Consider the following 14,232-nt stretch of genomic DNA (forward strand, 5'->3'; position numbering starts at 1 on the left):
AGGAAAAGATTAGTGGAAACCACCTCTTACGACATTGATCTTTGATTTGTTACGACAGCTCAAGGTAAAGATTAGTGAACGACACTTACGATCGATTTTGACCTCCAACCAATTAAATTTACTCCTGCATACCAGATGTTCGCCCAAATCGGTGACACTTCAGTTTCTAAGGAAAGCGTTAGTTAAACGAGTCTGAACACTTTGCTGTTACGACGCTAATTATAAAATGACATTGCTTGCAATACGAAAGCATAACTCCTTGGTTAAATAGAGACAAAGAAAAATGTTACAGTAGCTTCTTTTAATGTTGTCATGTAAAGTTTCAACTAGCAAAATGTACACATACCATTATCTGTGACCAAACACAATTGATATCAGTGTAATTAAAATACACTTAGTTGATCCTTGTTGAGTGCAAACTTCTTTATGCTTGCCCCTATTATCAATTACCATCACATCATTGCATAATGATACAAATAGCCAAATAAATACTAGTACTACAATATAGTAATTTGCCACCAAGACATGTGGACTTGCAGTGCCATGTGACTTACAGTGCCATGTGACTAGAGAAATACTGAATATTTATCAGCCATTAATCACGTAGTGCAAAACAATATAAATATTGTGTTTTGTCTAATAAAAAATGTAAAAAATGAATTAATACTTGGGATTATACCAATTAATATAAATAGTAGAAAAAATGTAAAAAACTAATATCGCTTTACAAATAGTCTTTTACATGCCAAACCACCCCTTTTGTGTCATGTACGATGCCTGATAACCAAAATAAGTGAGTGAAGTGTACTAAAATAATTTTGAATTGCACTTTTTTCTATGACATACATAAACATTATTCATATTCATTTTGTTTGTTTTGTTTCAATTTTGTAGGCAAGTATACTGTAGTTTATATTAAATCATTTTTATAGGCACCTTAATCTTGCAACCAGTCCATTTTTATTAACATCTCTCAAAGTAAATTAAACCAATCAAAATACATTAATAAAAGCATTATATAAATGAAAACTACAGCAAACAGATATCCTGAAAACTACAGCAAACATAATAAATAATTTTGGCAATTTTTGCGATTTTCACAACAAAACATCAACACCAAAATATTATTCTGTACACTGTAAATTATGTTGTTAGAAATTAGACATTCAAATTAAAAATAGCTGCACATATTTTCAATTTTACACATAAAAGGCAGTGAAAATAATTGAGGAGATTGTAATTGAGATTGTAAATAAACTTTGTTTTGTTGATCCTGTCAACAAAAAAACTGAACTTTTTGGATACATCTTTTCTTTTACATATACATGCTTCAAAAGAGTAGCTTATTTTCAGTACTGTACTGCACCTACAATTTGCCTTTATCACAGGTGATTCGCCACTGTATTTGAGACAAAATTCACAATACAGAGTTAATGTGCTGTACATGCAACAGTGTATCACAGAATGTGTCTATAAGCTGTCTACACTATCAAAAAAGTGACATAATGATGTCATGAGGGCATATCACACTTTTTTTTTGGTCAAACTAGTTACTAGATAGTGTAGACAGAGCATACTGAACAAACTGTACAAATGGCTGCCTAAAATCAGTGAAGTGAGAATGTATTTAAAATAACATTTTAATTCACTATACAGAAATATGTTCCTATAAATGCATGTATTAGATATTTAAAAATAGGATGAGTTGTCATAATATGTTTTATGCATACTATCCCTTCTGAATTAACCACAGGTTATAATAAAATGGCAAACCTTAGCTACATTTCATAAACTATTATTAACCTTATATAGAATATATTCTAAAATTTAATAGTTTTAATTTAATGGGGAATCCTGGTACAATATAAAATACATACAAACATAACATAAATAATATTTCATGACTTCAAAATACCAATAGAATAAATGTATAAACTGAACATAAAAAAATAAAAAACAGCCAAATATAAATCAAATACATAATTCCTCACAGTTAGAGTACTATTATCCTTTTAAATGTTTCCATATGTAAAAAATGTAAAATACCAATTTTTAAAACTGAAAATATGATTAATAGCAAAGTGCACAAGTGTAGGATATTTATAAAAATTGTACATATAATAATTAAATATTTTTTTTACAACATCACATACTATAATACTTGTTTTATGTACCCTAGGTTAATATTCGCATACCCTACATTTATAAATACAGATTTTATAAAAAAAAATCTAATTTAATACCGTAATACTGATGTTTTCTTTCCTTAATAGCAATAATAATGATAGAAGAGAGAGTGGCCAAAACATGTATTTTAATTCAATATTTGACATAATTTTTCGTTTATTTTGTTTTAAATTTGGCATACAAAGCTTGGTTCCCACTTGGACACAACGCAAGGAAGTAAATGCACTACAAGTATTTCAACAATCATGATGTGTGGATGAGCTTTTGCTTGTAATTTCTCAATCTACAGTGTGGAGTTAAAAGTCATAGCACCAAAAGCAATGCCAAATATGGCCAGTAAATTGTTCTAAATTCAGCACAAATACAAAAAAAGGGGCCATACCGTAGCTGTATTCAATCACTCACTAAAAAATGGTTTTAATCTTGCTTACATATTCTTGTACTATTTTACACAAACATAGCCTACAACTTTACTTTACATCAATTCAGCCTCAACCAATTTTTACGTCAATCGCAATGTTGGCACCCTTTCTAAATAACTACCCGAACATCCTGTATAAGTACAGTATATTTATTGTAGGCCTAAATCGTCTAAGACATGTTATAGATATTACATTGCATAGTACCATAATTAACTTCTTATCGTTTTCTTGTATTTCTTAATTGCCGCTTCCCGCAAATGAGAATCACTCCAACTTAAAGCACCATACCATGTTTGGCTGACTTGGATTTGGAAATTCAACCAATCCCATCACCACATATGCAGCACCCACACCCAAACATGTGTACCGTATGCACCATAAAATTCATGAATATATGCCACGTCCACAGATATGTACCATATATATGCACCATATATTATACTGTATATATATGCACCATACATTATACCGTACATATGCACCATACATTATACCGTATATATGCACCATATATTATACCGTATATATGCACCATACATTATACTGTATATATATGCACCATAGTTATACCGTATATGCACCATACATTATACTGTATAGATATGCACCATCATTATACCGTATATATGCACCATACATTATACCGTATATATGCACCATAGTACATTATACCGTATATATGCACCATAGTACATTATACAATACCACACAAATGCAATGTATATGCACCATGCATTCACTAACAAACTTTACAATACACGGCTTACATCGCGTGAGTTTGAGTATAATTAACTATAAAAACAATAAACAAGTTCTATCTACTTCTCTTAATTACTGACTAAAAGTATCAAATGTCACTAATAAATGATATAAATTATGTAAAATCGATATCAATATACATCTTTCAATGATTTCATATTTTGCCTTATTACTCTTTAAAAGAATAACATTATAACATTTAATTATTATCAATATTACAGTACATTAAAAATGACTACACTAACAGTTTTGGTCTTTGGTTCATAGAAACAAAAAGCAATAGGCCTAACTGCTTTAAAATATCATACAAATATAAACTTCATATATTATTAATAACAGTGATAATGCTGGTAAACATAATGACCCTAAAATGTTATATTTAATAAGAATAATCAAATTGAGGATTGCAACAAATAAGAGACGGGAGAATACTAGCAAACTTTACTAAAGTTTTTCTGGTGTAGACTTCTGCAAACTTATTTTCTGCTGTTTGCTGAAGTTTTTAAACTGTTATACAATAGCAAGCTTGTTAAAACTTTTAAATGCAGTTTTCTAGTCAAGACTAGGCTTGTGTTGTTGTTGACACAATGGATGTAAAAAATGTAATACATTGTTTGAAATGTTGTATAAAGTAAAGTCTTTTTTTTCTCTTCTGAACTTTATTATATCTATTGCCTTACGTCATAACTTAATTGTACACAATATGATATAAAAAGAATAAGATGATCTGCTATTTGTTGACAAGAAAATATGTACTTTATTATGTTGTTGTATAAACTGTTGTTGGAAATAAACATAAACATTAATTCATGATGACGATTAAACCTAACTGTAAACTTCTTAATGATGTTTAAAAATGTAAACATGTTATACAGATGGATTGGGATTACAAACTATTCTTTTAGAAAAATCTAATAAATAATAATCTAAATATAATATTGTTTTAAGGATTTGCATGGTAAGTAAAAACCAGCATTAAGATAAGTTTGTGGTACACCATGTCTTTCCAAACGGAATAAAGTAAAGTTGACAATGTCTCAGGTTTTATGCTAAAAAACAATTTCTATTTGACTTACCCTAAATATTAAAAGGGCAACCAAACCATTTTCAGGACCTTGTTGTGTGCAATTTAAGCCAGAAGATTTTATTTAATTTGGGGTCAACTTCACCCATCAACCGTTCCAACCACTATGGTACACTATTGAAGGGTATGAAGGAATAGGTGATAAATCAAGATCATGTAACAAGCACTAGTTTAATGTAAAATAGACAAACAGCTATAAAAGTTTAGGCCAATATAAATTAGTGATATTTTTGTTAGTCAGGCTGGACTACACAGCAAACGTCTTCATTAAAACAAATTCCAACTCAGAGTAAACTGTAGCGCATTTCCATCGCAACCTCGCATGCACTTGCTAAAGATCATGCATTTCTCATATCATCTGAATTCATATCTGTATCGAAACAAGAAAGAAAAAACTAAGCGTGAACAAAAACATAAATCTACAGCTTAAAATTTGAAACATTATGCAAATTAGTAATAAATTAAGTAATTTTCTAATTACAATAAGAATGAAAATCTGGCAAACACAATAATATCATTTAGAAAATCTAGAAAAACACTATTTTTAACTAGTTGAAGTTAATGCGATTAGTTACAAGGTGTAAAATCTTTTTATGGTTTAAAAATACAAAAGTCTATTATTTGTCTACTATCTGCTACAGTGCAAACTAGAATGGTGCATGTTGTTTTTACAATTTTATCGACAGAGAATGCCGTTTCAAAAATGAAAGTTAGTATACACACAGGATTAAAGATGAAAAAGTAAAATACCTACAACATAAAACAAGCCATTCCTGGAATTTTGGGAACTCTTTTACAGATGGCGTAGCAACACTGAATCGCGTATAAATCTTACTGGCAGCAGGCAAGACATTTAACATCGAAAATGGTAGCTCCAAAAAAGTTGCAAAACATGCTGTTGTTGGTTAAAGGTCAGTATGTCAAAGGTCAGTAGAACAAAGTATCAGTTTTGTTAATAGACATTACCATGACAACAAATAACAATAGCTATTTTTGAAAATTGTTTTAGTTTAATTTTCAATGAGTGACATGAGCACACACACACACACACATGCTAAGCTGAACAAATCATTAGTAAAGTAAAAGAAAAGATTATCAAGTTACAAGAAAAGAAAACTAACTTAAACTAAAGTTATAAGAATTCCATAATTACATAAGTAAATATATTCATTAATGCGTTTAGTAAAACTAGTTTTGTTACTTTTGTAGTACATTCACAGTTTCTATACCAACAACTATTTTTAAGAAAGCAGTTTTATAGTATGTATTGTAATGATTGCAATAAAAACCAAAATAAAACTATTTTATTAGTCATCAAAACCACTTCTAAGGAAACCCATTGTGATGTATATTTCAGATTTTAGGAAATTAAAGTAAAGATTTTCTGAATCTCTCATTAAGAATGGTTATCAACAACAATCAGTAACTTTCTCAAAATATTGTTTATAAAAATTGAAACATTCACAAAAGAAAGTCAAAATGAATGTTTTAAAATGAATTACAATCGAGATAGATGAATATTAATTAGTAGAGAAAGCATGGCAAGCATTAGCGTTAGTTTTTCAGTTGCTGAATGTAATAAAAAATATAAGAACATGATAACATATAATTTTATAGTTAAACTAAAATGTTATGCTTTTTCTAATAAAATGTATACGCTATTTTAAATATTTTATGAATGTTTTATCAACGATATATTATGTATATAAAATACCTTCATCCTTAAGATAAACGAAACAATTTCTTCAGGTTTTAAATTTAAAATAAAGCCAAAACAACAATTGGTGTATTGATCAACAATATAGCATATTTATTTATTTCACATGTTTTTCGTTGTAATAGCATTATCTGAATCTGAATTTACTACTCCAGATAATAATTCAGGCTTAGCATAATCTAAATAACATATATTATTATATTAAATCCGGATTATCATAATCAACATGTTACTAATCCAAATTGTCAGCTTAACATAATTTTACTAATCTTCAATCATGTTTTGGTAAATATCATATATTTCTATTTATACATTATTTTGGTGATAATTACAATTAAAATAATTATTTAAAAATATCATTTGTTGGGCCTTATATTAATCGAACATAATTTTAAATAAATACAATAAAAATTGTAAAAAAATTTAAAAAAAGTTATTTGGTTTTATGAAATAAAATGAAAAAAATAATAAAAATAGTTTAAATAATATATTTTAGGTATTAAAACAAATATTGAAGTACACATAAATATTGACTGATCTTAATAAAAATACAAGTTCCTGCTTAAAGTATTTTACTAATTGCAAAAGTAAAACATATATTTTAAATATGGACCCACAAAAGTATGTAACATGCAATTTCACAAGTTGCATGCATTCTCTCTGACAACTATATCTAACGGCCATCAAGATGCTACAGTATATAATTTGGTTATATATTCATATATAAAATATCTTTACAAAAGTTTAATACATATTTTTAATTACACTATTATACTATCTAAACCATATCAAAATAGATAGAGGACTTTGCAAGACCTGGGAATTTGGCACAAATTTTGATATTATTTTCAGTGTACAAGTAGGGTTGTAGATGGATGAAACTCCATGAATTGCATAAGACTGCGGAATGCAAATTTATTATCTTGCAGAAAGTGGTTTTTTTGGTACATTTGTTTTGTACATTTTTGTAACTAGGCCTATTTTTGATTGTCCGAGTTTGACTCCTGGATAAGATCTATAATATTGTTAACTCAATCATGCGCGAAAGATAGTTCCTAGTGTGTCTAGTGACACAGCGCTCACTTTTGGTTCTAGATGCGACAGAAACCAACATATATATAGGGGCCTATACATTTTTTAACATCACTTAAATCTTCTCATTTTTTCAGAAAAAAAAAATAAAAAATGCGGTTTTGGAAATGTTTTATTTACAGTATTTACATTTTTAAGTAGATATCATAATATGATACAAATAAAATGGTTTCCTATTGGCTCCCTTCAATATTAAAAGCTATATATTTTTCTCTTATTTTCTTCAATATTCTACTGTCTTTTGAATAAATCTATTCATTTCTTATTGCCATAGTATGCAGCTTTTTTGTTTATCCCAAAGCAGCTCTTAACAATATCAATTTCAATATAATATTAATCAAATTTACTGTTTTACTATGAAATCAACTACTTGATTTCTATCAAAAATGTTTTTGTAAATAAATAATTTAGAAGCTGATTGTCAATGTCATCATACTATGTTTAAAAATAAATAGTAAACTAGAATGCTAAGTGCCCTAATAAAGACTAGTACACTAATAGAGATTAGTGCACTAATGGAGATTAATACACCAAAGTGACTAATAAACTAAAGAAACGAGGAAACTAATAGTGTATAGTGCACTAATAGTGATTAGTCCACTAATAGTGACTAGTCCACTAATAGTGACTAGTGCACTAATAGTGACTAGTGCACTAATAGTGACTAACGCAGTAATAGTGACTAGTGCACTAATAGAGATTAGTCCACTAATAGTGACTAGTGCACTAATAGTGATTAGTGCACTAATATTGACTAGTACATTAATAGTGACTAGTGCACTTATAGTGACTAGTACACTAAAAGTGACTAGTACACTAGTAGTACCTAACTTGTAATCCACTTTACTTTGGTAAAGTTACTGAAATGGTTGTAACTAGTCCTAACCACTCAGTTATATTCCACTATATTTAGAAACTTAAATACTACCTTAAATCTTTAAATATTATTATTCATTATCAATAAGCATATGATTTAATTAATGCAAAAGCATAATTGAGAAGCTCATATGTATGATGAAATGATATTGCAACGCTCAATGTGAAATGGTATAGATGAGAAAAAAGTTAGTAAGTGGGTCAATTGAAAGTTTAAGTTTGGTCTTACGTTTTTTAGATCACTTGAATCTGACTAGTTGACTCTCAACAAAAGTTTCCATATTGTAACTACAATGTATGCCACTCTACTTTAATCTTTGAGGTGGAGAAGGGGGTATCTTTGGGGTACCAACTGTGGATAGCCGTGTTGAATCACTCCGCCTTGGGGGTAACGGTTTATGTTGTCTGGTGACTACTGTTGGTTTGTTTGATGTTGACGGTGGAAGATTGGTCGTGGGATTAAGTGGTATAATTTTATTCTCGTTGTTAGTACCTTGTAATGAGTTGTTTAATTGATCTAGAAAAGACGCGTTTGTGATGCGAAGAGAGCCCACCTTTGAAGGCTTGGGTGATGTGACTGGTGGAGGTGTCTTTGTTGATGGTGATTGTGGTAGTGATGGCTTAGATGGTGATGGTTTTGGTGGTGACGGCGGGCCTTGCTTTTTGGATTGGGATGTTTGTGGTGGTGGTGGTACAACAGGTTTGGATTTCTGTGGTTTCGATGGTACTGGTAATATATTTTTACTGTTTGGTATAGGTCCATTATGCAACTGGTGATTAGTACTTTTGTTTGGTTTTGGACTGACAAATGGAGGTTGTTTATTTGTTGGACTTACAACTACTGGAGTTGTATTTTGAAAAGGAAAATCATCAGCATCAGTTTCAGGGGGTGGTGGTGGAAGAACGTATGTAGAATCAAACAGATTTTCTTGCGATTTACTATGAAGAAGTGATGCTGGGGGTGGGGGTAGATCATCAACCGGAAATGGGGGAGTTGCGGGTCGAGGAGGTACATTTATCGATGATGGATGGGGTAAACTTACTGAATCTGGTAACTCCAGTGGTGGTGGAGGGGGTGGGATTGGGGGGAGTGGGTCGACTGGTGGTTTGGGTGGAAGTGAAGGAATTTTTGGTGTTGGCCGTACTGTCGGAGGCTTCTGTGGGAGAGGAGGAGTAGGTGGTGTTGATTGTACAGCATGGTTAGGTTGATATGATATTATACGTGAAGGTGGTGGAAGATGTGACCTGGATACGACCGGGGAAGTAGGTATATGAGATTTTTGTGGAGGTGGTGGAAGTTGATGCCTTGAGTGTACAAGTGGTTTTTGCTGTGAAATGACAGCCTTTTCTTTTTTAGGTGGAAGAGGAGGGGTGGATTGAGTTGAAGGTGGAGCATGTTGCACAGAAACTGAAGAGGGTGCTCTTGAAGGAGACTCTGCATGTACAATGTTTGAATCATAGATATTTGCTTGATTTAGTTTGTTTGTTTGTATAGGAGTTGAGACAGTAGGTTTCGGTACTGCTACAGGTATTTGTTGAGAAACATTATTTGTATGAGCTACAGCATGATATGAAGTGTTAGTACTAATACTACTAGCCTCACCCGCTACAGACTGCTGTAACCAAGGCGGTGTGTACACTGTGTTAGCCAATGGAAGACTAGGTCGTCTATGAAGTGGACTTTGGTTAGTGGATGAACGAGATATTTTCATGGAGCTACGCTGTGAGTTTGCAGTTATGTGACGATTAGGCGAGTTAGGTAAAACTACACCGCTAGCTGATTTCTGAAGCGCTGCACGAACAGCAGGGGGAGTTGTTATCTCCTCGGTAGCCTCTTTAAACTGCACCCGTTTTGTTTCATTTGAACTACGACTATCACTAAAAGATGAACTCCGATTTGAGTATGTGCTAAGACGAGTGCTGTCCATGCGTCTAGGAGCGGCAGGAGCACTGGTTTTGTTTTTACCAGGCTGGATGTTTGATACAGCATGAGTGTTATTTGCCTGGGAGCCACTTACATTGGAAGTTGGGGGCAGGTCCTCCAGATTCAGATCTAGTTCCATTTCTCGTTCTAGTTGCTGTAGCTGCTGCTGAACATCGTAATCAAATGTTTTATCTGATTTTGTCATTGTTGGCGTCACAAGAGGTGGCCGGCTTGTACCCGTATCATCCTGTTGAAATAACATCAAATTTGAAATTTTTAATTAAAATATGTTTAATTTTAATTATAATTATCAAATTTAATTGTCATTATGGGACTTTAAATTCTGTCAGGATATTATTTTTCATGACAGAACGATTCCACTTTTGTGTGTATTGTGAATGGATTGTCACCATGTCGTGATAGTGGAAAAAATAACTACGTCCTCCAAACAAAAATAATTAAAAAAACATGTTAAAATTAATATGTTCCTTACCTCCATAGACATTGACATTGAGCTTCTTGATAGTCTTTTGGTCTGTAAACAAATCAATTCTTCGATCATTATTCAAATTGGAAGATAACATAGGCAAAATTAGGAGCTGGCGTCTCATTTGTTTCACAAGACATTGGAGGTTGTCCCTGAATAGGGATGTCTCAAACAAAGGGTTCTACTGTTTATCTAATGAAATGAGTGTGATAATGTGCTGTAAAGATATGAGCAGTCATCCAGTCAAAATTAATAATAGTTATCATGTAAGAAGCATTATGGTAAATCCCAATATTCCTCAGTGATGTAGCCACAAGAAATAAAGTGGTGCGGTATTTACAAGAAAAGGAAACAATCTCTGTTCAAACCACAAGGTTGTCAAAGGCCTCTGTGAAAAAGTGGTCAGGTTGAAACCTCACCAACACCGTACTGGTAGTTACGGCCCTGTTCTTACAGATATTATCCCCCTTTCTTAACTTTTTTGTACTCACATAATATTTTTCCTTTACCATTGTAAGTAAGGGTGAACTATAGTAAGGATTTTTCAACTCTGTGTGTCTTTATCCTATTATTTAAATCTATTTTTTTTTTTTTTTTTTTAATATTAGAAATCTTCCAACCTCAACTTCAACTTCTTTGCCTTTTTTCCAAGCTTGTGAGAAAATATCTCCCATGTGAGATCGTCTGTTAGCATTCCTTGACTGAATTCCAGATCCACCGGATGATGCAGAACCTAATTTAAATTAAAATATAAAACATATGCAAATAATTAAAAGTTATATTTAAGATTTTATTAACCTGTTGCATTATGCCAAACTGCTAATATACAGTAGCAGCTAAAATAATATATTTTACCTTGTGAGCTAACGGTGGCCACTGATTGGTCACTAGATAAACTTGACGTATCTCCGAGACTTGCCTCTGACGCAGTGTCTTGATTCTTTATGAATTTCAACGCATCTCTCTGGCTTTCTTCAAAATTCTTTAATAAACCTTTTCCATACTAAATACAATACAAAGAGACATAATATTGAACCAAGTAATTGATTTAAATAGTTTTGTTTTACAGAAAACTTTTCTATAGTCTCAGTCATTTGTATTTCATCTTGTTTAAGATTTACTAGGACCTTTGTTTGTATTGGAATGTATATGAAAGTAGAAATTAAAACAGATAATATTAATAATTACCTTTGCAATTCGAACTCCTGTTATCCACCTCTGGCATGTCCTATAGTCCTCTGCACAAATGTACTTTATGTACTTAGATTTTTGTTGTATTTGTGGATGCTGCAAAATAACATATAACAAACATTAAAAAAATCAATGTTATATTTAAATGAATCTATTGACAATAAAAGCAAATAAAAAATAAAATTATACCAGACTCCTGCGGGGCCGGGACAAAAGTTCCGATTTGTGTGAAGTTTATTGTAAAAAAACTAAGAAAAGGGTATTGTAATATTCTGTTTGACTAACAGTCTATAGAAAAAAAATACATACAAAACAATACTGTAAAGTAAACTAACTTTATGCAACACAAAGCTACTACTGTATAAATAAAAGTAGTTCAAATTTAGTACAGTCAAATTGGAACAAGTAAATACTTTATGGCAATAACAAGTCATGTTGTTTGAAAGCAAACGCACGCCTACAAAACTAATAAAACATATTCTAAGTGCTCTCTCAAAACATGCTTATAGTATAGTATCACCCACACATCTTTCCTATTCTATAAACACTGGAAGATTCTTTCAAAATAAAAAATACAATACTTCATTATTTTGGGAGATATGAATACTCACTTGTGCCCTTCCCACATATAGAACTATTCACAAATGCACTGCTATCCTTTACAGTAGTAAATAAATAAGCGGTTTAATGACGTTAACACAAGATACACAAGCTAAAACCAATACACACCTTTAAAGCAAAACAAAAATCTGTTGGTGATTTATACTTCTTTTTCCATCCTACACCATTGTAGACTTCAATATGTTCAAATTGGACAAGACACATAAGATCCTTTGATACCTGATGAAAACAAACACAAATTGTTAATTTAAATATTTAAAATTATCAATCCAAACAAAACTAGAATTAACCATTTAATAGATTTAAACTGATATGAATAATATGTGTGATCAGTTAACTCTCTTATTCTTCTGTGTTTCAGAGTTATATCTTATATATAATGTTTGATCACACAGGTTTGTTGTGTTTTAAATATAAAGAAAGCAATTGTTTTTATGGTTTCGCCAGCTGTCTGTGTAAAAAATTCAGCCACAGATTAAAACATTTCACCTTTCATTAGATTTGGCTATATTTTCATTCCCTTATTTTTTAAAAGTGTAGACCTAAGAGGGTCTAGGCTTATTGTAGTTTAGACAGAAACATACTTATGAAATTTCAACCTTACGTTGATGCGGTTTGAGAGGTACCAACATGAACCATATAATACATTTCCTCTGGCCTAAAATAAAAATGTTCTTTATATAAATATCATTATTATGATCATAAAATAATTCTTACTTTAGATTTTCCTTTCGGCGAGTAGTACAAACCAGAAGCACGTAAAACAAAGTAGTGTTTCTTCCAAGATTTCTTTCCCTCGGATTTAAGGAATAAAGGACCTTCTAGTTCCGGAACTCGGTTTCCTGATCCAACGAAGAACTCGTCTATTAACGTCTTTTTAGATTTTTCAGCAAACTCTGTCGCAAATTGTGACGTGTTTAGAGATAAAAGATAATGCTGAGGAAAAAAAGATAGAAATAAAACAATTATGGTCTAGCGATATGAGTGCTAGGCCAGTAATCTGAAATTCATGTGTTCGAGTTCTCCCCAGAATTTGTTTTTTCACCAAATGTTCTCAATGTACAGAGCATTTATAAACTAGAGATAAATATTCATAATGAATAGGGTTATTTTTTTACTTCCTAATTATCTGATACAAATGAGTTTATTCCATTTTGCTTTTCCATTTTGATGTTCAAGATTTGCATTCCAGTTAAATTACCTGTGGATTTTTAAACAAAGCATATTTTTCTCTTCTTTCTGAAAACAATATCCTATTGTTTGTTTCTCTGGACCAGGTTAACAATACATCTGTCACTACATTTTCATCATCCTCTAATACCCTTTCTGAAATTGGAATAAAATAGAATTATTATAGCAATAAATAAATAATTATTTGACTACTGCAATAATAAAACATAAACAACCTATTCTACATATACAGTATATCAATTTTGTTAGTATCTTTAGGACAATTTTGTGTGATACAGTATCACAAATCTATAAAGGACAATTTTTCACTCCTTGCTGTATGATAGAAATTATATTATGGTTAATGTAAAGAGAATGTCACATGTGATTATGTATATGATATGATACAGTATATACAAATTATCACATTTGCATAGATAAAGTTTGAAAATCATCTAAATTAAGTAACTATATGCTATTTTGATCATCACATGAATGATTAATTATTTTCCAACCGAAGATGAACTATCTATGACCCGTGTTTCTTAATAGCAAAGAGTGTATTTTAAACTGTATATCAATTTACTCAAATTGAAAGTATACAAATTAATTTTTAACAGAGATATTGTAGAAATGAGTAGGTCTACTACTGTATTTAGTAACTGTAAGATGTAATCCTGTCTGCATAACTAAATGAGGAAA

The 14,232-nt window shown here is 31.1% G+C and overlaps 1 protein-coding gene across 4 annotated transcripts in view; it reads right to left on the reverse strand.

Moving 5' to 3' along the window:
• Positions 1–290: 290 nt before the first annotated feature.
• LOC144840500 (ras-associated and pleckstrin homology domains-containing protein 1-like) overlaps positions 291–14,232 on the reverse strand; it is a 48,831-nt gene continuing 34,889 nt past the window's right edge. Inside the window, exons 8-16 of one of the 4 annotated variants that reach the window (XR_013611929.1) lie at positions 13,562–13,686; positions 13,078–13,296; positions 12,469–12,579; positions 11,737–11,835; positions 11,404–11,551; positions 11,169–11,281; positions 10,555–10,596; positions 5,207–10,308; positions 291–4,822 (exon numbers count right to left, since the gene is read on the reverse strand). Coding sequence is in view for 3 of the 4 variants with exons in the window: in XM_078696326.1 (XP_078552452.1) it covers positions 8,443–10,308; positions 10,555–10,596; positions 11,169–11,281; positions 11,404–11,551; positions 11,737–11,835; positions 12,469–12,579; positions 13,078–13,296; positions 13,562–13,686 (2,723 nt within the window). In the remaining variant the exon portion in view is untranslated. Of the gene's footprint in view, positions 4,823–4,860; positions 10,309–10,554; positions 10,597–11,168; positions 11,282–11,403; positions 11,552–11,736; positions 11,836–12,468; positions 12,580–13,077; positions 13,297–13,561; positions 13,687–14,232 lie in introns of those variants that run through there. The other 3 variants (XM_078696328.1, XM_078696326.1, XM_078696327.1) reach the window with 3 other exon arrangements.

This window comes from Antedon bifida, chromosome 4 (assembly GCF_963402885.1).
Source record: "Antedon bifida chromosome 4, ecAntBifi1.1, whole genome shotgun sequence".
Classification (NCBI taxonomy): Eukaryota; Metazoa; Echinodermata; class Crinoidea; order Comatulida; family Antedonidae; genus Antedon; species Antedon bifida.